The sequence below is a fragment of the Scyliorhinus canicula genome, chromosome 21 (genome assembly GCF_902713615.1).
Source record: "Scyliorhinus canicula chromosome 21, sScyCan1.1, whole genome shotgun sequence".
Classification (NCBI taxonomy): Eukaryota; Metazoa; Chordata; class Chondrichthyes; order Carcharhiniformes; family Scyliorhinidae; genus Scyliorhinus; species Scyliorhinus canicula.
Window position 1 is genome coordinate 58,254,388 of NC_052166.1, and position 26,459 is coordinate 58,280,846.

The 26,459-nt window shown below is 44.4% G+C and overlaps 1 protein-coding gene across 3 annotated transcripts in view; it reads left to right on the plus strand.

Moving 5' to 3' along the window:
• Positions 1-26,459, plus strand: part of gpr107 (G protein-coupled receptor 107) — a 115,751-nt gene that overhangs the window by 68,595 nt on the left and 20,697 nt on the right. For 2 of the 3 annotated variants that reach the window (XM_038781741.1, XM_038781743.1), the window contains exons 15-17: positions 2,831-2,880; positions 5,141-5,224; positions 7,533-7,654. In XM_038781741.1, coding sequence (XP_038637669.1) covers positions 2,831-2,880; positions 5,141-5,224; positions 7,533-7,654 — 256 coding nt within the window. Of the gene's footprint in view, positions 1-2,830; positions 2,881-5,140; positions 5,225-7,532; positions 7,655-24,242; positions 25,917-26,459 lie in introns of those variants that run through there. The other variant, XM_038781742.1, reaches the window with a different exon arrangement.

Here is a 26,459-nt window from a genome sequence, read left to right on the forward strand (position 1 = left end):
TGCGTCAACACGCTGACGTCAGGAGGAGATGGCGCTTCTTGCGTGGTTCTTCGCATAAGCACTGATGAGTGGACACACATGCGCTGTGCGCCCACATTTTTGTAAATGGTCGCGGTCGTCATTTTCAAAGCCACACGCAGCCAGCATTGTTAAAATCCGGCTGCTGAGGCTTTTGCGCGCGATTGGGAACGTTGCTACGGACGGCTTCGCGACTCTCCCGACACCCGCGGGTCGTAACCCCCACTTTGAAAATGCCTGATCTAGCCTGATACGTTGTGATCTATATTTCACAAAACTACAATTCATTTTTCTTGCATGGCAAGAACAATAAGAGCTTGACCGTCGGTTTGCATTTTGTAGCGTTTGAGCAAGTTGGTGACATGTGGTATTTGAATCACATTGCATGCAGTGCTTGAAGCGCTGTTGCTTTAGATGCGATGATACACTGCAGGAGGGAAATGTATTCCAAGTGTATGACCAGTCAAGGGGTTAAATCTTGTTTATCTCAAATTAGAACTGAATTCTTGCTTGAGAAAATTAATCTCCATAACTGAAATTGGATACTAGCCCAGACTTGCCAGGCAAAATTATTGAGTTAGATTGGTTTGCTTCACCTCTCTCTCTGTTAGAGGGACTACATTAAGCCTAGCCCAGCAAACAATCAGGAAGTATATTGAAAATGAAGCATATCCTGCTGGTTTTGTGCATTCTTCAGTTATAATTGGCTGTGTTGGAAACTCTTCAGTTCTCGGTTTCTGCAATTTGTGGTATTGTGATGTAGGCCATTAATATCATTCATTTTACAAGATACACAGGTAAAATAATTCTTGGTCAGTGCAGATGCTGTGGTCAGTTCAAATCATAAAGAGTCCTGGATTCAGGTGTAAACAAAAGTTTTAAAGTATTTATTTATCATAATATTCGTATTCAGATCCTGATTATATAATATTCATGACCTTCAGTTTGCGACGAAGAATGGCAAAATGTCGCATCTGTATTCGTCACACAGATTTTACTGGTCTTTTGCTAGGCAAAGGGAATTAGATATCTACATGAAAAGGCGACTGTGAGGGCTTTAAGGAATGGGGCTAGTTTTCTTTCTAAGAGCTGACACAGAGATGATGGACTGAATGGCCGCTTTTGTGCTGTATGATTCTAGGTTGTTGCTCCAAAATACAGTCTTCTGCTTATTATTTTCCCTTGCTGTCCACGCTCATATCCTGAAACTGACAGCTCCTGCTGTGCGTAGCTCCGCTGGCATCAACGAGCTTCTGTACATAATTCCCATGTCCGCCTAGATAGTGAGCATTAAAGGGGAGGAGGAGATTGAACTCCCATTTTGTAAGCAACCGGCCATGGCCAAGGAGTGAGTGGGGTGTCCAGGGATGCTGCCACAGAGTGGGATTTTCTAACTTTAAATGGAGGAGACAGCTGCACAGATGCTGATGTGATGACGTATGTGATGCTTAAATTATCCAAGACTTATAATTGAAATCATTTGTTTCACATGAAACAAGGGAAAGATATTCTGAAGATCTCAATATATTATTTCTTGGCAGTAAGTTTTCAGTACAGAAATTTCACAGCAGCCTTCCTGTGGCTGGTCCCGAATTAACAGAATTGAGCATCCATTAATATTTAATGCTGGAACATTCTGTTTAAAAGCCTCTTATCTGTGGTGCACAGTTGCCCGGGGAATAGCTCAGCACGGATCTTCAGCCACGAACAATGTGAAGAGGTTAAGCACCTGCTGACTTGTAACCAACCAACCATCCTGTCAAACAGCCACAACCAAGGTTTGCCATCTGTGTAGCACACAACCAGAGATACCCTGGTTCTTCTTCTGAATCCCTCACAGATGACTGGAGATACAATACGCATTTTACATGGACTCCAGTCAATAGAGACAGTCACAGAACCAGGAAGCATGCTTCAGCCCGTCTAGCCTTGGCATTTGCATCAGTTAGAATTTGGTTCAGAGGTTGTGTTATTATGTGTGATACTTACACTTGGTTCTTGTATGATTAATGCACCTCTGAATTTTCCACTTTCATTCCCCGAAGCTCTAAAGACTCTCTTCCTCTTGCATTATTGCCTGGGATTGGAATAAATACACATTCCACCACACCCTACCCTAATTTATTCCTTTCCACAGGATTGCTCTCCTTGAAGCAAAGGAGATTAGATAGAGGTATGCAAGATTTTGAAAAGGTTACATGAAGTAGACAAAGAAAAGCTGTTCCTGTTAGCTGATCGCACAAGGACTACGGGGCAGAGATTTAAGGTTTGGGGCAGGAAATGCAGAGGTATTATGAGGAAGAACTTTTTTTTAATGTGCGAGTGGTAATGACCTGGAACAGGCTGCCTACAAGGTCAGTGGAAGCAGAAACGATCCATGATTTTAAAAGGAAGCTCGATGGACACTTGAGGGAAATAAACTTTCAGGTCTTTGGGGATAGAGTGAGGGTATGGGACAGGCTGGACTGGAGAGTCAACATGGACTTGATAGACTGAAAGGCCTCCTGCCTGTATGACTTTGTGGCTTCAAAACTGTTGAACTCTATCTTCAGCCTTCCTCCCCACTATAATCTATCGGTTTTTAGGATCAAAAATACACCTTTTCTCCTATTCTGTTTAGTTTTGGTGGTACTTTTTTGCTCAGGGTCTTGATTGCTTATTAGGAAAGTAAGCAAGGCAGAACGCTGGTTAGCAAGACAAATCATCCACGGACAAGAAAAATGTAGTCAGACATGCCTCAAAACTGTAGTTTGATTCTCAGTTTAATTCCTGTTCGGATCATATAATTATTTTCCGTTCACTTGTCTTGCAGCTGCAGTTAACTTGGCGAAACTGAAGCTCTTCAGACATTATTATGTTATGGTAAGTTTTAGCTCATCCTGCTGGTATGATTGATGGGAAACAATGGTGCCAGGGTAAGCACTCGAATAAAAAGCACTAACACCATGGCTCTAATTTTCACTGGGGTAAGAATTATCGTCGGGAAGACCTGGAAAGTAGGGTGTTTTTTCTGGTCGCCAGCCAGCTGATAAGTTTGACTGGTTGCCAGGTGAGGAAGGCTCCAGCAAAGACCATTGTAAGGAGAACTTTAGTTCAGTTCATGATGGAGTGATTGGGTGGATCATAGTGACAGGAAGCTGACAGATCATGATTCTGGTTGTTGTGGGGGAGAGAGGGTGTCAGCGTTAGATAGTTTTGGGCAAAATCTTGGATGTTGGGATGTTTACGTGGTAGGTTGCTGTACCTGGTGGAAATGCTCTTGCTCTGCCTGGCCATAAGCATGGCGGTAAAAGCACTTAACTGACTACATCCAGTTCCTTCTTACGCCTTTTATCTGATGGGATTCCTGAGGCTAGAGAAACCTGAATGACAGGAGCCAGCTTGTGAAAATAATAGATCGCAGCCTATTTGAAACGTTTATATGATTTACCCACCTCACGACCAGTGGATTGGTCACCTATCCTCATCACATCTTGGGCTCTTGTTTGAAATTTTTAACCTTCTTTCTTTTTCTCTTGCCGCTTTCTGTCTCTGTCCTGTCTGAAACCTATCCGTTTTTAGGTTTCAATTACCAACCCCAACCCATCAATTGTTTCAGAGGGATAGATTTCAGAATTGGATCAACTGTTTCGATCTACCTAAGCATCTGTGTTGAGCCAGACAGTCACATTCTCTTCTTCTATACTCCCAGCTGTCTTAGCACAGACATGGTTTTATATGGCAGTTGGATCCCCGTGGAGTTTGCTTGCTGGCTATCACTGAATTTTATAATGCTTGAGATTCCTGAAGCACCTTTTGAGCTGCTTTATTATTGAATCTCACTGGTGTAACGGCACTGCCTGTCTTAGCTCTTGGTTTAATATAAGTTCAGTAGGCATGAATGTTACAATCTGCTCTAATTAACTCATGCTATAAAACTCAGTATTAGCAGACAAAACCTTGGGAGTATGAATGTCAGCACACATTTTCCATGTACTTAAGTCCATTGAAGTGTAAATGTCTACATGCTCACTTTCTGTAAGCCTTCACCTGTTAACTAGATTCCTGAAAGAAGAGAATTGGTTTGAGTGCTTAATAAGATTTTAGAAATTGTGACCTTTTTACTTATTTTCCAGAATAGTTTTAGGAAGAGCTCCAAGATAAACTGAAAATAAAAAAAGATTTTTCTGGTAGAAGTGCATTGTTGCAGTTTAGCTTTACAAAAACCACCAGAGGGCAGCACGGTGGCCTCGTGGTTAGCACAACCGCCTCACGGCGCTGAGGTCCCAGGTTCGATCCCGGCTCTGGGTCACTGTCTGTGTGGAGTTTGCACATTCTCCCCGTGTCTGCGTGGGTTTCGCCCCCACAACCCAAAAATGTGCAGAGTAGGTGGATTGGCCACGCTAAATTGCCCCTTAATTGGAAAAAATAATTGGGTAATCTAAATTTATAAAAAAAAAAGAAAAACCACCAGTGTAAGGCCCAACAGTTAGCTTCTCGTTCCTAATTTGTCTGAAAAGTTGCAGCTCTTTTTTTTAAATCCCCCAACTTTGAATGATTGATTTAGTTATTGTCACATATACCGAAGTACAGTGAAAAGTATTTTTCTACGGCCAAAGAGATGTACACAGTACTTACACTGTAGACAAAAAAAATAATCGACAAAGTACATCGACAAGTAGTACATTGACAAATCGTGATTTGTTATAGTGCAGAACAAAGCAAATACATGAGCAAGTGCAGCCTCGGGAATCGTGAATAGTGTCTTACAGGGAACAGATCAAACTGAGGGAGAGTCGCTGAGGACTCCAGTAGCTGTGGGGAAGAAGCTGCTTCTTCCCCATGTGCGGGTCTTCAGACTTCTGTATCTTCTGCCTGATGGAGGAGTCTGGAAGAGGGCAAAAGCTAGGTGTGAAGGGTCCCTGACAATGCTGTCTGCTTTCCTGTGGCAGCGGGAGGTGTAGACAGAATCAATGGGATGGTGGCAAGCTTTGCTATTCCTGCAGTAGCCCATTTGTCATCTATAACTCTACTAATTAGAAAGTGCTAAAAAGTATTTAAATGAGGACATTGGTTGAAATATACATTCAGCAAGGTTTGCCTGTCATGTTGCTGTTTTAAAAATGCTTCCTTTGTGTTTCAGATTGTTTGTTACATTTATTTTACAAGGATCATAGCAATTCTGATCAAAATCATTGTGCCTTTCCAGTGGAAATGGCTCTATCAGGTAAGTAAACTCATAATCTGACCTGACTCACTCCAAAACAAAGTTAATTGTTTTTTCCCCTCAAAACCTTTCCAGCTGCAATCGGTATTGTAACACAAGATTGGAGATGAATTAGCCATGACGATGCTTACTATTGCAGTTCAGGTTCAATCAATCAAAAGAAAATGGACTTGTTTTACAATGCTGTACAGATTTCTACTGAATCAAAAGAAATGGGGAAGGAGGTGAAAACACATTGCATTTTACTACTTTATGAGAAGATGATTACAGGGCATTTGTCCAATTTTAGTTTATCCATCTAGAAAGAGCCTAAAAAGCACTTATTGTAACATCCAATTATTTATTCAATGATTTTAAAGGTTTTTGGCTTCACTAGTCTATCTATTCCAAGCGTTGAGCATTCTGTGTGAAGCAGCACATTCTTGATACCAGCATTAAGTTGACCTTTAGCTCATTTAAACCTGTAGTTTCTTTTGTCTTGGACTCTCTAATTATCCAGATTTACCTTGTCCATTCTGTCTAATGCCTCCTGTGACTCAACAAGATCACCCCTCTGGCAACTTCCTTTCAAGACAGAAAAGACCACGTTTTTCTTCCTTGCTCAGTCTTTGACACAAGGCGATAGGCCTCACAGTTCTTTGCACTGCCTCTATTGCTCAGGTGCCTCCTCAGCACTTTGTTGACTGATTTGGGCAGGGTTCAAGGTGTCTGACCAGAGCTGGTGTCTGTCAGTTTTGATTGTAACTTCTTTGATTGTATTCCACCGTTCTGGTGATACTGTTCAACGTTCCATTGGCTCGGCTCATTGCTCGTGTACAATGGGTGGACATGTTGAGTCGACGAATATTCCGAGATCCATTTCACCGTCTTCCTTCTTAAGAGGTTGACGCTCCCGATTCCCTTTACGATGGTTCTCGGCTTTAGGATTTCATAAAGGATAAAATTACACAGGCGTGGGATTTGGCTCAACCACAAACTTGATACTTATTAAAAACACTAATAATGCCCTCATAAAAAAGAGCTCTAAACTAGTGCGAATGACACTACACAACACTTAATTGATTAGTCCGATTTAAATTCCTCCATGATTTAACTTTTGCTTTCACTGTGACGCTTGTTAGAAACCCTCTACTCAAAAAATGCAGGCAAAACCTCACATTTCTGACCAAACCTTCCTCGATTCAAAATTAAATCCCCCCCCCCCCCACCAGATTTGGTTGTTACCCGCAAGTTGCTTAAAAAAATCCTGTCCCTGGGACTCTCTTTTTTCCTCCCTTGAACTATTGGAACGTGTTGATTATTATTGGTGCAGGTGGAGCAGGAATTGGTAATTGCAGCTGGTGGTTGAAGAGGGGGGTGGCTCTATTTAACCGATTTTGCAGGATGTAGTTGGTTTGCTAAAAGCAATGCCTTCCTGAATTATGTTAATTTAATTTTCCTATGATTAGTTTAATTACAACATTTTACTTTGCCTTCTAACTGATATCGCCGACGACAACAGAGCCTCATATTATGGTTGTTGGGTCCTATTCCATATATCCAGAGAAGAGACCCTTTTAATTCAGGAGACTAGCGGGAACTGTCACCAATATTTACAAAGTAAGATTATAGGTTCCTGCAGAAAGGGAGTGTGAGTCACGGTCAACATGGTCATTCTTTGAATCCCCATTGTGTGTCTCTGCTGTGTCCTGCTGTCTTCCAGCTCTCCAATTTGTCGTAATCAAGAGAGGGTTGTTTTTTTTTTGTTGGTCCTTTTATTAAGATAAATGTACGGTTCCTTCTATAATTATTTTGCCCCATCTCCCAATTTGGAACTCGTTTTCCCTTAACTTACAGATTGGGGCCTGGTCCCAGGCCTCTGTTGAAGACGCTGTGAAGCAGAACAACAGCATCACAAAATCTATTATTAAACTTGAATAAAAATCATGCACATCAGATAATTGTCGACCTTCAACCTGTGGAATGGGGAGGACAAAGCATTGGGGGAAAGGAAAAGATTTAAGGGACACTGCTGATCTAGTAATAGAAAAATGGTGGGAATCACTTGCTTTATAAAAGCATTTTTTTTAATTATCAAAGAACTTATTTGAATTTTTGGAGAATATATTAACTTTTATAATTTCTTCTTTCTATGTTGTTAAAATTGAGAAAAAAATGTAATTTATCTTTATGTATGTTCCTGGATTGAGAACACAAACTTCAGTGAAAGTGCATCTTTAGTCACCATGTTTCCAGGAATTTAGGAACTCCACATTCATTGAACCAAAATCCATACCATTATTTCTGATCAAGGTTCTATTAATTTTAGTTCCTAGATGAACTTGCCACACTCGTATTCTTCTCTTTGACGGGCTACAAGTTCCGACCAGCTTCAGACAACCCTTATCTTCAATTACCTCAGAATGAGGAAGATGTAGAGATGGACGAAGTGTAAGTACTTCCAGCTTAAAATTTTATCTTCAACCAGAATAGTTAATTTATGTAACTTTGTGCTAAGTGACTATGACAGACACTTGCTTGTTTCAATGTCCATGGGTGGAATTCTCCATTCCGTCAGCCCCGTTTTCAGCCACGGCGCGCCCCTGCCAGCAGTGGGATTCTCCGTTCCCCCAACCGGCCAATGGAGTTTCCCATTGTGCCACCCCCACGCCGTTGGGAAACCCGTGGGCATGTGTGTGCTGCTGGCAAATCGGAGAATCCCGCAGCATATTAACCAATGCAATCATCTTGAGTGAGGGAGGGGACAAAAAGAATGAATGGGGCAAATTAATTTTCTTTAACTTTCACTGTATTGAAGACTCGCAACTTAAAATCTGACCAATGTAAGAAAGACTTGGCTAGACCACTGAACCACAGGAATCAGATGTTAAAAGGTGCTGGAAGTTCTTAACTGAGCCGCCAGCCTCTGCAAGAATGAATGAGAAGTTGATGTTGCCTCAGATAATTACAATGAAGGTGAAGAGCTCTATCCCAGTTTGGTCCCGTGGAGTTTGCTTTATTTCATTTTAGTAAGGTGGATCATCATGTTGGGAGGGAATGCTGTGAATCTATAGAATCCTTACAGTCGAGAGGAAGCCATCGAGTCTGCACCAACCCTCCAAAAGAGCATCCTACCTAGGCCCACAGCCCCGCCCTATCCCCATAAACCCCACCTAACTTGCACATCTTTTTTCAACACTAAGGGACAATTTAGAATGGCCAATTCACTTAGCCTGCACATAATAATAATAATAATAATCGCTTATTGTCACAAGTAGACTTCAATGAAGTTACTGTGAAAAGCCCCTAGTCGCCACATTTCGGCACCTGTTCAGGGAGGCCGGTACGGGAATAGAACCCACGCTGTTGGCTTTGTTCTGCATTACAAGCCAGCTGTTTAGCCCACTGTGGAATCATAGAATTTACAGTGCAGAAGGAGGCCATTCGGCCCTTCAAGTCTACATCGGCCCTTGGAAAAAGCACCCTACTTAAGCCCGCACCTCCACCCTATCCCTGTAACCCCACCTAACCTTTTTGGAAACTAAGGGCAATTTATCATGGCCAATCCCCCAAACTGCACATCTTTGGACTCGGGGATGAAACCGGAGCACCTGGAGGAAACCCACGCAGACACGGGGAGAACATGCAGACTCCGTCTGGACAGTGACCCAAGCTGCGAATCGAACCTTGCACCCTGGAGCTGTGCAGCAGCTGTGCTAACCACTGTGCTACCGTGCCGCCCCTGGTCTGTGGGAGGAAACCGGAGGGAATCCATGTAGACATGGGGAGTCCGTGAAAACTCCACTGTGCCAGATTTGTTTTTCACATCAAATACAAGCAATAACTTAAAGTGAATCATATTCAGTGATTTCCGAACTGGGATTATGCCAAGGGGATGGTATGCAGAGTGATTAAATGGAGGTAAACCCATGCTTCCAGGCTTGAGTTATTTTTGCAACTGCATATTCTGGAACTTTCAGAGATGTGTCTGTAATAATTTGTGTTGTGTGGTTGGTTGGTTCCTTTATGATGTGCAGTGAACCATTGAATTATTACTGGATGCAGATTTCCACTTCTCGAATTACATCTTGAAACTGATGCTTATTGTTTCTGTTTATTGGCTGTGCTACAGGCATCATTAATAATACTCATGTGTATCACATAGTTCACCTGTGCGGATCCTATGTCAAACTAAATGAAGTGTGATTTTGCAGATTAATGCCAAATTCCTCTTTCTCTCTCAGAAATGCTGACGGTGGATGGTCTCCCAACAGGAAACAACCACCTCAGGCAAAGCAAAATAGATAGTTACAAAATACGCAGCTGAAGAGGAGGCCATGGCAGAGGGGGGTGAAGGGTTGGGGGGGTGGGGGGGGGGGGGGGGGGGGGGGGGTGGAGCAGGCCAGTTGAGAGGTGAAAAATTAAATGTTGAATTTAGTAAATTCTTTGTTGTTTTTACAAAAAACTTTGAGTTGGTTCCAGCTGCAATAAAAGTTTCATATTTTAAAAGCAAAGCTATAGGAGAACATAATAGCATCTATTGTGTGTACTACACGCTGTGGGCGAATATGGTAGACCAGACATGACACCCTTATACTGAAAGTTCTTGACACAATGTCATTTCTAGATGTAACAAATGTTCTCATTGGAGCATGGTTGACATAATATTGCATGAAAACTGAATCCCACATTTATATATTTTTTAAAAATATTTTTATTCTCCATTTTCCTTCAAAGTTTACATCCCCCCAACCAGCAGTAAACAAATACAATGTCAATACCCTTAACATCAACAACGATCCCATCCTCCCACCACCCCAACCAACGGCCCACCTGTCAATATATGCATCAAATAAAACAAGCCCTCCCACAGTGGAATAAAAAACAAACAAGAAAAAGGAGTCTGGAATCGCCCATGGTCACCATTAATCTATAGCGTTCCCCACCGGACATTCAATGCCATCCAGCCTCCGAAAGAGTACCGTAAATGACACCCAAGAGTTGTAAACCCCCCCCCCCCAACTCCTCCCCTCCACCTCCTCTTGTAAAACTCTTCCCCCCAACCTCGGTTCCTTCCCCCCCAACTTTCCACCCCGGCTAGACTCATCAGACCCTGTTCTGCCAGGCTCCAATGGCCGCAGTCCCTTCCCCCACCTCACCCCTGTTCACTGGCCGGCTTAAACCGGCCAGCGTGGAGACCCCGCCCGGGTCTCTTTCCCCCTTGCCCGGTCCCAGGAAAACCCAGAAATCCCCTTTAGCACACAAACCCCGCATACACACCCACACCCCAAAGAACCCTCATTACGACTGAAAGTCCCATTTCTTTCCTTGTCCAAATATACACAGCGTTGGCTCCTGTAGCCCATACACCAGCACGCAGTGAAACAAAAAGGAAAAAGTAGAGTCATGAGGCTACATCGGTACATGACCATTTCTCAATTCTGCCACAGTCCTTCTGCCTTTGCAAACTCCTCCGCTGCTTCCGCCGTCCCAAAATAAAAGTCCTTGAACTTGTAGGTCACCCTCAGCTTTGCTGGATATACAATGCCGCACTGCACCGTGCTAATGTACAGTGTCCTCTTCACCCGGTTGAAGGCAGCCCCCTCCACAGTAAAGTCCTGGTATACGTGTATACCAGCTCCAGCCCACTGCACCACCCGCTTCTGCTTGGCCCAGCACAGAACCTTCTCCTTTCCACTGTACCTACGGAAGCACAGAGTCACTACTCTTGGCGGCTCACTTGCCTTTGGTACAGGCCTCCACGACCGATGAGCCGGATCCAGTTCATATCAGAAGGGATCCTCCCCCTCCCCCAATAGCTTCGCCAACATCGTGGCAAAATACTCAGTCGACCTAGGCCCACTCCTTCGGGCAGCCCCACAATCCTCAAATTCTGTCGCCCGGATCTGTTTTCCAGGCCTTCCATTTTGCCTCGTAGATCCTTGTTGATCTCTATCACCTTCCGCGTCTCCTTCCCCATCGAGGTAAATTGATCACTGTGCTGCAATAATGTCTCTTCCACTTCCTTCAGCGCCTCGCCTTGCTCCTGCACCTCCGCCACTGCGCTCGCCACCACCGTCCTCACCGGGGTAATTGACTCCTCCACCAGCACTTTCAAAACCGCCCCCATCTCCTTCTTCATTGCCTCCATGTGTTTTGTGAACTGCCTTTCGAATTCCACGGCCATCACCTTAGTTATTTCTTCAGCCGTAAACAATGCGGCCTCCCCGGTGCTCCAGCCACCATTTTCTTTACCGACCCCGCGGTGACCTTTCCACTCCCCGACGGACTTTCAGCTGTTTTCACGGCCGTTTTTTTACTGGACCTCGACATATCCTTTCCTTGTGCTTTCTCCTGACTTTTACTGCTTTCGTTGCCCTAGGACCGGGCGTTAATCCCCGACAATGCCGTTCCAGAACAGAAGCCCTCCAACGCGCGGCTGCCTCCCGCCCGCCGTCACCGGAAGTCACTGAATCCCACATTTAATATGCAATGTCCTCTGGAGCTATTGGCTTCACTTGGTGTGTTCATGTTACTCAAACAGTTTAATATTTTCTATACCTTTCATTTTATCACAAATATTTTTAGCTTGAGTTTCTGTAACCTTTTCTCATAAACTCATTCTTTTACACTTGAACTCATTTGTGTCACTTTTGGTTTCACCCTCCTCACGTGTATTATTTGCTAAAACGTGTGTTGCCCATAGTTGTCTGGAATATTATCAGTGCATTCAAAATCGTGCATCATAAAGCTTCAGCCGACCTCGGTTGACTTATTACTTCACTGCTCTGGCGATGTGTCCATTTTTCATTGCTGGACCACTTTGTGTCAATATTGGAAGGGGTGTTCAATCCTAATTGCCCACAACTTCCTGGTTCCGCAGCCTTTCATTTGCCAGTTACTCCAGTGATGTCCTGGGGAATCCCTCTAGGAAGTTCCCATGTAAGGATTTACCTGGCAATTGCCCAGATGTGCTATCTTCCTGTGGACAGTTGGGCTGGGCTGGAAACCCAAAATCGCTAACTTCTGATGATTCAGCCAGTTTTACCCTGATAGTTACTCAGAAAGAGCTAGAATGGAAAACAATGACTTCTAACTCCAGAGAGAGTATTTAAAGAATCCAGACCCAGCCTTGCATGGGATTCTCTCTCTCTCTCTCTCTATCTCTCTCTCTCTCTCTCTCTCTCTCTCTCTCTCTCTCTCTCTCTCTCTCTCTCTCTCCCCCCCCCCCCCCCCCCAATCCCAATCACCCCACACACATACAACACCCCCAGTGGACCCACTACACCATCCCGAACCATTTACCTCTCATTTGTCCATTTAAACACCTCCTTTAAGGCAGCTAGTGCCGAATAAAGGGGGGCATTTCTTACCCCTCTGCGCCCCAGTCACTCCACGCTGGTGCAGCTGGGGTGTGCTTTGCTGCTCCTGCCTCACCCAGTCTGAGTGAGGAAGATTGGGGAAACAGGGGCTTTAGAATCCCAGCGAGGGCAAATCCATCTAGAGTGACAATCCGCCAGAGATCACCACTCTGATCAAGTTGCAAGTCATTGTTTCTTGCTTGCTTCTGAAAGACTCCCTGTTCTGTGATTTATAAACTTTGTTTACCAGTAAGCATTCAACAGTTTTGAATTTGATTTACCCCTTGTGCAATTTCACAGCTGTTTCAAGTCTTCCCACAAATCATTCACTGCATTCTCCACCCCTTTTGCTCTTGCCATGCGAATGTTGTGTCTTCAAATTTCACAAGCCTGGAATTGACTTCTACACCCTGGTCATCATGTAAATTAGAAATAACTTGGCTGCAGGCACCGACCTCACTATGCTCCATCAAGCAGATGCTCCCTGTCTGTTACAACACCTTTTCTTTGCCCAAGTAAACTATATACGTGTTATCTGAAAGAAGTTCATGAGATTTTTCAATTAGAGCCCTTCAAAGTTGAGGTTTTATATGAAACAATTTCTACACTGGTCCTTTTCCGGTCAATGTTTTACAACTGTTTTTGTTAGCCTATCTTTTATTCATTTTGGCTCTGCGATTGCCTGCAGCAGATTCCTTCCCCCACCCCCCCCCCCCAACCCCCACAATTGTTAAATTTGATTTCAATCCAATCCTGCGAAACCTCATCATTTGTGAGACGTTTCTTTTTTTTTTATAAATTTAGATTACCCAATTATTTTTTCCAATTAAGGGGCAATTTAGCGTGGCCAATCCACCTACTCTGCACATTTTTTTGTGTTGTGGGGGCGAAACCCACGCAGACACGGGGAGAATGTGCAAACTCCACACGGACAGTGACCCAGAGCCGGGATCGAACCTGGGACCTCAGCGCCGTGAGGCGGTTGTGCTAACCACTAGGCCACCGTGCTGCCCTGTGAGACGTTTCTTATCTTAGATTTCACTGCAGCTCAGCAACCCTGTTGAGTTTAAATGGAAAAGCAAGGAATATTGTTTAGCCTGTCCCTGAAAGAAACTACCCTCCCAGTGATAGATTCTGCGATTCTAATGGGCCCAGGGCAGGTGTCGTCTGCTGAGTGAGGTGCCCATCCGGAAAATTCGAAGAAACTCAACAATTTGACCGAGGATGTTCAAATGTATTGCATCGAAATTCAATCCATACATGTGTACTGTAGCCAGCTAACAGTACACAAAAGTGGTGCACGAACCTGATGAATGTGATGTTTCTGTGAATCTACACTTCTTTCCACCTCCCTCGCCAAAACAAGGCAGCTTATTGCCAAAAAACATCTAAACTGTTCAGGTTTCAACATAGTGAAATGTTGCTGTTAACATGTCAGCAGCAATACTTGTGGGAGACGTTGGAAAGGTTTGGGTTTGGGGAGGGATTTATCAAGTGGGTAAAACTGCTCTATTCAGCTCCGATGGCAAGTGTGGTAACAAACGGGAGGAGGTCAGAATATTTTGGGCTCCATCGAGGTACCAGGCAGGGATGTCCCCTATCTCCCTTACTCTTTGCATTAGCGATTGAGCCGTTGGCGATGGCACTGAGGGGTTCAGGGGGGTGGAGAGGACTGACAAGGGGAGGGGAGGAACATCGGGTCTCGCTCTATGCGGATGATTTGTTGTTGTATGTGGCAGACCCGGAGGGGGGAATGCCGGAGGTAATGGGGATACTAGCGGAGTTCGGGGACTTTTCGGGATATAAATTAAATCTGGGGAAAAGTGAGGTCTTTGTAATACACCCGGGAGACCAAGGGGAGGGAATTGGGAGGCTCCCCTTCAAAAGAGCAGTTAAAAGTTTTAGGTATTTGGGGGTGCAGGTGGCAAAGAACTGGGGGACCCTACACAAGTTGAACTTTTCCAGACTGGTGGAGCAGATGGAGGAGGAGTTTAAGAGGTGGGACATGGTGCCGCTGTCGCTAGCAGGGAGGGTGCAGTCAGTTAAAATGACGGTCCTCCCGAGGTTCTTGTTTTTGTTCCAGTGTCTGCCCATCTTCCTCCCCAGGGCCTTTTTCAAGAAGGTAACGAGTAGTATCATGGGGTATGTGTGGGCACATGGCACCCCGAGAGTTAGAAGGGTCTTTTTGGAGCGGAGTAGGGATAGTGGAGGGCTGGCGTTACCCAACCTTTCAGGATATTACTGGGCGGCAAATACATCGATGGTACGAAAGTGGATGATGGAAGGGGAGGGGGCAGCCTGGAAGCGCATGGAGAGGGCGTCCTGCGGCAACATAAGCTTAGGGGCACTGGTAACGGCACCATGGCCGCTCCCTCCCACGAGGTATACCACGAGCCCGGTGGTGGCGGCCACCCTCAAGATCTGGGGGCAGTGGAGGCGACACAGGGGGGAAGTGGGAGGTCTGATAGGGGCACCACTAAGAGGGAACCACAGATTTGCGCCGGGAAACACAGGAGGGGGATTCCAGAGCTGGCAGAGGGCGGGTATTAGACAACTGAGGGACTTGTTTATAGAGGGGAGGTTTGCGAGCCTGGGAGAGCTGGAGGAGAAATTTGGGCTCCCCCCGGGGAACACGTTCAGGTACCTCCAAGTGAAGGCATTTGCCAGACGACAGGTAGCGGGGTTCCCCGCGCTCCCCGACAGGGGGGTGAGTGATAGGGTGCTATCAGGGGTCTGGGTCGGGGAGGGGAAGATCTCGGACATCTATAAGATTATGCAGGAGGTGGAGGAGGTACCAGTAGAGGAGCTGAAAGATAAGTGGGAGTTAGAGCTGGGGGAACAGATAGAGGACGGGACATGGGCAGACGCCCTGGAGAGGGTTAACTCGTCGTCGTCATGTGCGCGACTAAGTCTCATTCAATTTAAGGTACTGCATAGAGCCCACATGACGGGGACAAGGATGAGTCGGTTTTTCGGGGGTGAAGACAGGTGTATTAGATGTTCGGGAAGCCCTGCGAATCATGCACATATGTTTTGGGCATGTCCGGCACTGGAGGAGTTCTGGAAGGGGGTGGCAGGGACGGTGTCGAGAGTGGTGGGGTCCAGGGTCAAGCCAGGATGGGGACTTGCGATCTCCGGGGTTGGGGTGGAACCGGGGGTACAGGAGGCGAGGGAGGCTGGAATATTAGCCTTTGCGTCCTTGGTGGCTCGGAGGAGGATCCTGATTCAGTGGAGGGACGAAAGGCCTCCGAGTGTTAACACCTGGTTAAACGACATGGCAAACTTTATCCAATTGGAAAGGATCAAATTCGCCCTGAGAGGGTCGGTGCAGGGGTTTTCCAGGCGATGGCAACCCTTCCTAGACCTCTTGGATCAGAGATAGAAACTGAGGCCATGACAGCAGCAACCCGGGAGGGGAGGGGAGGGCGGGAGGGGGGGAGGGGGGGGGGGGGGGAGGGGGGAAAACGACGAAGGAAGTACGGTAGCGGCGGTGGCACGGGCAAGGCCTGCCCGAGGACGCTGCTAGAAATGATAAGTTGGTCTGACTGTCGGTTCGCCGGCGGGGGGGGAGGGGGGGGGATGCGCGGGTAGGGGGGGGGGGGGGGGATTCTTTTTCTCTTTCTTGTTAAGTAGGGGGGTTTGACTTTGTGTTGTTATAATTTAAATGTAAATGTAGGGGGGGTTAAAATGTTTGTATTTTGAAAAATTCAATAAAAATTATTTAAAAAAAAAAAAAAAAAAAAAAAAAAAAAAAAAAACATGTCAGCAGCAGTTTTTAATCTCTTATTGCACTTCATTCCACAAGGAGTGCACTGGCGGACATCGATGTCAGTGCACTGGCGGTGCACTGTCACATTTGTGTCGGGAGGGAAACATTGCTTAGGGTGCAAAGAATTGTTGAGCAGTTTAATTTTGTATTGTTTCTCTGTTAATACGTACATAGGACATAGAAATGCCCTGCCATGATTTCCTCTGATGGGGTGCATGCTCCGCACGCCTCCATATTTTAATTTTAATGAAGTAATTTAGTCAATATAATTGTCTCTCTTATTGAGCAAAGCAGAAATGTCAAGCATTAGGTGAGTTGCAGTTATTTGCTGGAGTGTGTTAATGGTCTTCAATCCGCCTGTTGTGCAATTCTTTATTATGTAAATGATTTGGGGCTCATGCTGTTACCTTCCCTGATTTAAAAACAGAATTGCTGAAAAAAACACAGCAGGCCCGGCAGGATTTGAAAGAGGGAAAAACAAGTTAAATGTTATGGTTCAAAATTCTTCATTTTCCAGTTTTAATTTGGGAAAGCAGTATTTGCAGCTTTTAACGCAGTCTGGTTACCTACTGTTTCGTTTTTTTTGTGAGTACTTTTCTCTGTAGTGTACCAATTGTCTCTAGGTCAAAGAGGGCAAAGGTCTGCTGCCAGGATTGTGGCACTGTAGTAGACTAATCACAAGAACGCATCTCCGGTGAGTAACTCGCATCCTGACTTCCCAAAGCCCGTCTACCATCTACAAGGTCAGGAGTGTAATGGAATATTCTCCCCTTGTCTGGGTGAGTGCAGTTCCAACCACACTCAAGAAGGTATCCACCATTCAGAACAAAGCAACCTGCTTGCTTGGCACCCCATCCAAAACATTCACTCATTCTACTACGCGCGGTGCACAGTGGCAGCAGTGTGTACCATGTACACGATGCACTGCAGGAACTCACCAAGGCTCCTTAGGCAGCACCTTCCAAACCCACGACCACAACCATCTCGAAGGTCAAGGGCAGCAGTTGCATGGGAACCCCACCATCTGGAGGTTCCCCTCCACATCACACACCATCCCGACTTGGATATATATCCTCGTTCCTTCACTGTCGCTGGTTCAGAATCCTGGAACCCCCTCCGTAACACATCACATAGGCTGCAATTGTTCCAGAAGGCTCCTCAAGCAATTAATGCTGGTCTAGCAAAGCCTTGAATGCATTTTTTAAAATTAACCCTGAAATCTGCAGGGATTGTTTGCCTCATAAATGTTGATGGGCCATTATCTCATTGGGAGTGCAGCCTGTGCTCCTGCATTAAAAAACTTGGGAAAATGGCAACAAAATGCACTTTTCAAGATTATTACATCTGGACCAGTGGTAAAGGAAATGAGACCAACCATTTTTCAACCAGTCCAAAACTAGTAGAGAAACGTTTTTTATCTCTGGGGAACCACAGATTTTAGACAATGACAGCTTGCATTTATATAGCATCTATAATATAGCCAAACATCCCAAATAGGACAACATTTGACGTTGAGCTACATAAGGAACTGGCAGGCTAGATGATCAAAAGTTTGGCCCGAGCCAACGACTTCCACCTGGAAATTGCCGGAAGCTGAACCCAACCATTTTCATGAGGCATGGGCGGAGTCTGGTGATGATACAAGGTAGATGGAGAGGGTCTTGGTGACGGAGCAGTTATGTCATTCCAAACTCACCTCGGGGCCAAACACCAAAGTTGCAAACAGCCTTGTTCACTCTCTCAGTTTCCAAGGAGAGAGACAGAGTCCATGGGTTGGGAACAGAATATGTGGTGGGAACCAAGGTGATGGCTTTGGTCTTCCCAATATTTAGTTGGAGAAAGTTTCTGCTCATCCATTATTGAATGTCAGCTAAGCTGTGTAACACGTTAGAGACAACCGATCTATGGTCATCATCCCATATTTGATTCGGTACCTCACAAAAGGCTACGTAATAATGGTGTTGTGGGTAGTACATGAGCATGGATAGTGGTTTGGCTAACTGATAGAAGACAGACAATTGGGATAAAAGGGAAATTTTCAGGATGGCGACCTGTAATTAGTGAAGTGCTACAGGGATCAGTGCTGGGGCCACAGTTATTTACAATATATATTAAGGACTTGGGTGAGAGAAGTGAATGTACTATTACCAATTTTGTGGATGACACAAAAAATAGGTGGGAAGGCCAGTGGTGAGAATGACACAACGTGTACAGAGGGATACAGACAGGTTAAGTGAGTGGGCAAAAACTTGGTAGATGGAGCATAATGTCAGAAAATGTGAAGTTGTGCACTTTGGTAGGAAGAATAAAGGAGCTGAATATTATTTAACTGGAGAAAGACTGCAGAAAACTGCAGCAGAGGAATTTGGGGGTTCTCGAGCAAAAATCACAAAAAGCTAGCATTCAAGTTCAACAGGTAATGGGGAAGGAAAATGGAATATTGGCTATTATTTCAAAGGGAATGGCGTATAAAGAACAAGGAAGTCTTGCTAAAGCTATACAAGGGTCGGGTTAGACTGTACCTGGAATGCTGTAACCAGTTTTGGTCCCCTTATCTGAACAAACATATAGTGGCATGAGAGAGAGTCCAGAAATGGTTTACTAGGTTGATCCCGGGTATGGAGGAATTTTCTTCAGAGGGGAGGTGAGTAGATTTGGCCTGTACTCATTGAGTTTAGACGAATGAGTGGTGTCCTTATTGAGGCATTTAGAATTCTCAGGGGGTTTAATAGGGTAGATGCTGAGAAGTTGTTTCCCCATGTGGAAGAGTCCAGGACTAGAGGGCATAATCTCAGAGTGGACGGTCGTCCATTCTAAGACAAGAGATGAGGAGGAATTTCTTCTCTGCAAGGATAGTAAATTTGTGGAATTCTTTACCGTAGAAGCTGGGTCGTTGAGTAAGTTCAAGGCTGAGATATGTTCAGATTTTAATTTGGTGAGGTAACCTAATGTTTATCTGTGCGAAATTAAAAGTACTACTATAACTGGAAATCTGAAATTTAAAAAATAAATTCATAGTAGCTGATCAGCACCTGAGAAAGATGGGTCAATGCTTCAAGTGTATCCTGTCATCAGTACTGGCATTTGAAACATTTTCTCATGGATTTTGTCTGCTATTTTTTTTCTCTTCTGCAATAGTAGCAAGTATGATCTGGTTTCTCATTAGTTGTACTTGGAGTTGTTGATATATTAATTCACAGATTATAAAACAATACTCGGCAAAGTCGCAAGTTTCAGATTTTGCCATCTGCTTGGCTTGGTGTCTTGTTCACTTATTTTTATATATTAAGAGCTCAGTTACAAATCCTCAGCACATGATATTATTTTGCCTCAGTAATTCTTACTCAATGAAGCAAAAAAAAACTTTTACTTTTTGGTTATACAAGAAATCTTTGAAACGGAATGTCTTCGGTTAACTTTTACCTGTTGAGGGTAAAAGCATTTCTAATTTAATAAATATTTTGAAATTGTGAAGGGAGGCCTAAATTTGTCCAAGTAAGTTGGTTACTGCAGTGAATGATTCATAACCCAAGGACTATACTTTTAGGAGCGGAAGGAAACTTTTCTCTCCCGGGGTGAAAAATTTAGAAGTGATTTTCTCAGCGAAGTCATAGGAGATGTCAATTTAAATTAGTTAAATAAACAACCAAATCTACTTGGTGGTGGGGGGGGGGAAGGAGATGGGGGGGGGGGGGGGAGATGGGGGGGGGGGGAGGTGTTGCAGGGGCAGGTGAGTAATTAAGGGGTAAGCTGCCAAAGTAGGTTGAGCTTTGTATCAAAGGATGGTGCTCAAATTCTAACAGTTTTCTTTATATTAATGTTCAGGGCGTTTCTGATAGTATCACATTTATAATTCAGTGTGCGAAAGTTTTCATGGTGTAATGCCATGTCTAGCAGGAACTAGATTGAGAACGTTTTACTTAATCTTATATGGGACCATTAAAGCCAGTAAACAGGAGTTGTTTGTCCTACATGCTTGTAGTGGATTTGAATGCTGATCAAAGCCCGCCATTCGATCCAGCCCCACTCGTTTTGAAGTGATCATACTGAGCGATGAGTTCTGTGGGGAGAAAGTTACATTTTAATGCTAATGAGGCAGTTGACTATTACATTCCCACAAAGAATTATTATTATGACAGTTATGGAGGTGTTGATTAATTGTTTATAATTTTAAAAATAAATTTAGAATACTCAATTCATTTTTTTCCCGAATTTAGTGTGACCAATCCACCTAGCCTGCATATCTTTGGGTTGTGAGGGCGAAACTCACACAAACACGGGGAGAATGTGCAAACTCCACATGGACAGTGACCCAGAGCCTAGATCGACCCTGGGACCTCGGTGCCGTAAGGCCACAGTGCTAACTACTGCGTCACCGTGCTGTCTGTTGTTTATAATCTAATTAATCCATTAAGTAATTAGTAATTACTAGATCTGACATTCAGCCTGTCCGTTTCAGCATGCTGTTATATACAGCTATGTATGACTTGGTAATTCTGATACTGCCCTGCCACAGGTGAGATTGTTGACCTCATTTCCAGAACAGGCCATTTAAATGGGTTTGTATTTTTTAATCCATTGTCTAGGTCAGTGTTTTTCAAACTTTTTTTTCCGGGGACCCATTTTTACCAACCGCCCAACCTTCGGGACCCAACCCGGCCGACCTTCGCGACCCACGCCGGCTGATCTTCGCGACCCACGCCGGCCGACCTTCGCGACCCACGCCGGCCGACCTTCGCGACCCACGCCGGCCGACCTTCGCGACCCACGCCGGCCGACCTTCGCGACTCACGCCGGCCGACCTTCGCGACCCACGCCGGCCAAACTTCGCGGCCCAAGCCGGCCGACCTACGCGACCCACGCTGGCCGACCTTCGCGACCCACGCCGGCCGACCTTCGCGGCCCACGCCGGCCGACCTTCGCGACCCACGCCGGCCAAACTTCGCGCCCCAAGCCGGCTGACCTACGCAACCCACGCCGGCCGACCTTCGCGACCCACCATTTTCTCTTGCCTTGTTTGTTGCTGCCAAAAATGGAGGAAATGGTTGTGGGTCCCTTTGGCCCCCCGAACTCAGAAACAAAAAGGCTGCGACCATATAAAAACAATGCGACCGCACTGTGCATGCGTGCCCGATCATCGGTGCACATGCAAAAAACTATGCGCATGTGCACCGATGATCGGGCACGCAATCGCAGTGCGGCCCAAGTTTTTTTAACATGTTCCTGGCCATTTTGAAGGCCGCTCGCAGCCAGCATTATTAAAATCCGACTGCTGCAGCTGTTGCGCGTGGATTTGCGGCGCTCAAGAGCACCGCGACGAACGGCTCCGCAACCCGCCCGCGACCCACCAGCGGGTCGTGCCCCTGAGTTTGCTTGCTCTGGTTATCTTCCATTGATATTAACTGGACATGAAAAGAAGTGACAGAAATGAGTTTGGACTCATTTAAAATGGCTTGGCTCATCCCTGTGCAAAATTGAAGCAGAGTGTTACAAAGGGAGATGGGGCCCATTTTATTACAGTAGAACCATGTTTGATACGGCACCAGTCCTGGTGGAATTTGTGGTGCACCTGTCCACTCAGTGAAATGTGCCTGCACTGTCGATTTAGTGGAAGTTTCCAACAGAAGCTGGGGTCTGTTCCCAGAGTAAGAATGGAAAGCTGTTGGGGAGGTTTCCTAATTTCTCGGAGCACTGGCTGAAGAATCGACTGAGCCCAAAGAAGTCAGTAGCTTGCCCTGTTGCCCGGTGATACTGCATTGACAAAGATGAAGCAGTTGGGGGGGAAATTAGATACAAATACATGAAAAGAAAGAGGTGGAGTCTTTCCATCAGATTGTTGACTGCATTATTCCATGGATTAGTTACGGGGTTGTCAGGTGGGGAAGAGTTGAAGGAGGTTGGTGAGAAAATGTGGGATGTGTTGATCGCCATATGGTGCTTTTAATAGCAACAGTGCAACATGAGTTGAGACTTAACAGTTTTCATTCCTGTGTGAAATGTGCATTGGAGAATGCAATAATAACATTTAATGAATGTGGAGCTCAAATTAAGAGTGTGGAACATAATGGTAATAATCATAATAGAATTGCCAGAAGTGAAAATTTAAGAACAACAATAGAGTGATATGGAGTTGAAATGACTGTTAATTTCAATATGAAAGAGACAGTTGAATCAGCAATCTGAATTGTCTTAGGCCTCTACTGCAAACTAGGTCCAACGACTTTTGACGGCTGAGGCATCCACGTTCACCTATTTTGGGGAAGAATGCTGGGCAGCCAAAACTGGTGAACCTAGATGCCTCAGCCTTTTAAAATCCCTGGACCTAGATGATAGTAGACATTGATCTGTGCTTTGTACAAAATTGCTACTGTTAGGAAGTTGCATTGTCATTCCAAAACTTGTTTCTAATGTGTGTTCATCTGGGGTACGTTGTCCATGATAGAAGAGTTAAAAAGCAAATTACTCCAGTAACACTCTCTGGTTTGTGTTTTTATTGCAATGTATTGTAATTTATTTGTATTAGTACAGAAAGTAGGACAAATCCTAGTCCAGTTTTTCTCCTGGCAAGCAGGGGCTTTCAAAACACAGAGGTTTGCTATTGCGTTACGCGTTACAATAAATAAACTGAATGCCCTTACCGTGTCAGTGATTTACCAGAGCAACTTCACCATGTTAAATATTTATCTGCAGTATCCGTTATTAATATAGTGACGTCTTGGGGCAGATGATCAATAGTTTGGTCAACAAGATAGGTTTTAACATATGTCTTTGAGAAGGAGTTGGAGTGGTAAAGATGTTTAGAACGCAAGTCCCAGAGTTTAGGTTCTAGGCAACTGAAAGCGCAGCCATCAATGGTCGAGCAAGTAAAATTAGCGAAGCACAAAGAGACCAGAATTATTTTGGAGAGTTGTGGGGCTGGAGTAGATTAGAGATCGGAAACAAGGATCAGAATTTTAAAGATGTTGCTTAACTAAGAGCCAGTGTAGGTTATAGAGACGGGTGATGCATGAACCGACCTAGATGTGAGTTAGGACAGGACAGCAGAGTTTAATTTGACCTCCAGTTTATGGTGTTTAGAAAGTGGGAGGCCTGCCAGGCGTGTGTTGGAATGAAGTCAGGGAGTAACGGAGGCATGGAATGAGGATTTCAGCAAAAGGTGAGTTGAGGTGGGGTGGAGTTGTACAACGCTATGGAGGTGGAAATAAGCGGCCTTAGTGATGGCACTGTTCACCTTGGGCTCAAATGATGGACCATGGTCTGGCCCCCAATCTGGTTTATCCTTGGACAGTTATTGGCAGAGGAATGGAACTAGTGGCCAGGGGACAGTGTATGTGCTGGGGACCAAAGACCATGGCTTTAAGCGTCACAATGTTTAATTGGTCGAAATTACTGAGTATTCAATACCGAATGCCAGATAAGAAATCTGACAATTTTGAGACAGAGGAGGGCTGAGAGAAGTAGAGTTGGATGTTGTGGAAAGCTTAAATGTCAAGTTATTCTGTTAAAGAAATCATCATAACATCACATTCTGGTCCACATTGTACACATTTCTGGTTTGACCCATTTAACTTACCGTCTCACATTTCTGTCGATTTTATCCTCCATTATAAATTCCAATGATCGCGTTTCTAATTAATTTTGCCTGTTGCGTCATAATTATAAAATGTGATCCTCTTGATGGCTTTCCAGCCTGTATGTGTACAGGTTCAAAGAGCCTCTCTACAAAAGGTTAAGAACTTGGATCTTGTGTTGTCAGTAGCTCAGTTCTCATTTCAAGTTCTAAATTAATCTGAATTTTTTCTCACTGTTTCCTAGTATTATTTTGTTGTGCTTTATTTCAGGATCCAACCTTCTCTGTTACTGTCAATAATAAAAATAAAATGAGCTATTTTACTGTTCTTTCTTTCAGCCACAATAATTATTCTCTCTACCTACATCCTTGCTTTACCTGTCAATGACTCAAAAAGAATTTGTGAAGAATACCAGAGGAAGGAAATGCAGGAAAATACGTTTTCTTGCAAATAAACACATTTTGTTGTTCCCTGTAATGTTCTCCGAGAGTATTTTCTTTGCTGCAGTCACCAACACCTGAGGGCAGGTGTGAATCAACATCGGTACCATGGTAACCCTAAAATGTGGCTGCAGTGTAAACCGTGCAGGAAGCAAATTCCTCACTTGTCAGTATTTGATATCCTTTTCCCCCTGCCACCATTAACTATTTCCATTCCCCACTCCTATTAACCAGCACCCTCTTGTTATAAATACCTAGCTCATTGCAATATTTTTGAGGTAATGTTTAGTTCTAGGAAGGGGAAAGACTTGACTGTAGAAAATAGGATAAATGCAACTGAAGTATCTTGAATACTATCGCACGTAAAAGATTGGGACCATGTTGACTTGAGAGGTTAACAGCTGGCAAGGGGCGATCACAAAATAGCTAGTGGACCTGTCTAGCTGGAGAATTGGAGATGAGTTGTCTACACTGCTTGCAAAGAAATGCAGCCCAGGAAGTTATTTTGTTTTGAGAATTGGAGCAGCAATTAATTTAAAAGCATTCAGTGAAGGCTGTGTTGCCTTGGAAACAGGTGGAGCTTAAGGTTCTAGGGTTTCATTTTTCTGTGTGTTTTCTGGCGGGAGAGTGCTTTGCAGCAAGAGGTTCAAGACTGCAGAGGTATTGCGGTTAGCAGACAGCAGAAGTATTGCGGTTAGCAGACAGCAGAAGTATTGCGGTTAGCAGACTGCAGAAGTATTGCTGCAAGTTGTCGGTATAGTTAGAGCTTCGAAGGTAGCAGAAGGTTACTGACTCCATGCTTGAAAGGGTTAAAACTCATAAGAAGTTCTGGGAACCATTCATAGCTTTGTGTAGCTAAGGAGATTGGAACTTAGTGAAATCCAGGTGCAGTGAAACTAACCAGATATTAAAGAGCTGAAACTGCACCAATAACTAGAGACTGGAGTGCAGACTTGGAAATCCAGGGAACGGAGTCTCACGAGATGAGATTGAAACCCTGGGAGGTGTGTAGTCATTGGGGCCGTCTGAATTAGAGCGGCTTTGAGGGAATTCAGAGGCTTGAACTCCTAAAGTGAAAAGCTTGGAGTCCTTCGTGAGAGAGACTGGTTTGAGATTAGATTGGTTGACTCAGTGTTTACCGATAAATCCGTGGAATCTGTCTTGGTCACATTTGCTATTCCAGCCTGATGTATTTGACCACAGTTTGCATATTAATTCAGATATACCTCATATTAACCCTGGTTGTTAGAGTGTAAGATAGATCATGTAAATTGTTTTATCCTTCTGACCTTGTATAGTAAAGTTTATTTTTGTTTGTTCAAAATCCATGGAATCTTGTAGCTTTATTCACTGAGCAAGTGTCTTGAATCTTGAACTTTGTCTACTGTAAACAAAACGTTAATGGTTACTAACTTGATTGTCCCAAAAGCTTGGGGATCTGACCTAGGATCATAATGCCAACTCCCAACAAAACAGGTAATTTTTGATGGATCAACTGCCTGCAATTTGATTTCCAATTCTCACCCTTTCTCCTCTTTCCCCTACTCTTCTGCAACCATATTCCTTCCTCCACTTCCGTCCACTCCCCTCATCCTGCTCCCTCAGCACTTTCATAATTCCTATAAATCTATTATATCTCTTTATAGGGTTATGGAGTACTTCATATTGCATTTCCTCCTGCTAATTGCTCTGCGTTAGATATTAATGTCATAAACCCTCCCAAACCTTGTCCAAGTCGCATTAAAATTTAACACAGAGCCAAAGAAGGAGACATTAGATAGAACAAGTGACTGAATACTTGGTTGATGAGATGGGTTTTAAACTAAGTAGAGAGAGGGAGAGAGAACTCAAGGTACAGATGTTCATGGTGGAAATTGCCAGATTCTACTGTGACATCTGTACCTTGTCTCCTTAGCAACAGTGCTTGCTGTCCTCTCTCTGGAGATACATTTCCATGCTTTTATGTATGTCAGTTTATTCAATATGATTTTTAAATCAAATGCCTGAGCACAGTACAGACCAGTTAAAAAAAAAAAAATTGACAAATAAGCGAAGGTTAAAGCAGCACTGTGCGGTATTAAATCTGCCCACGGGTACTTTCAAAATAGATTTAAA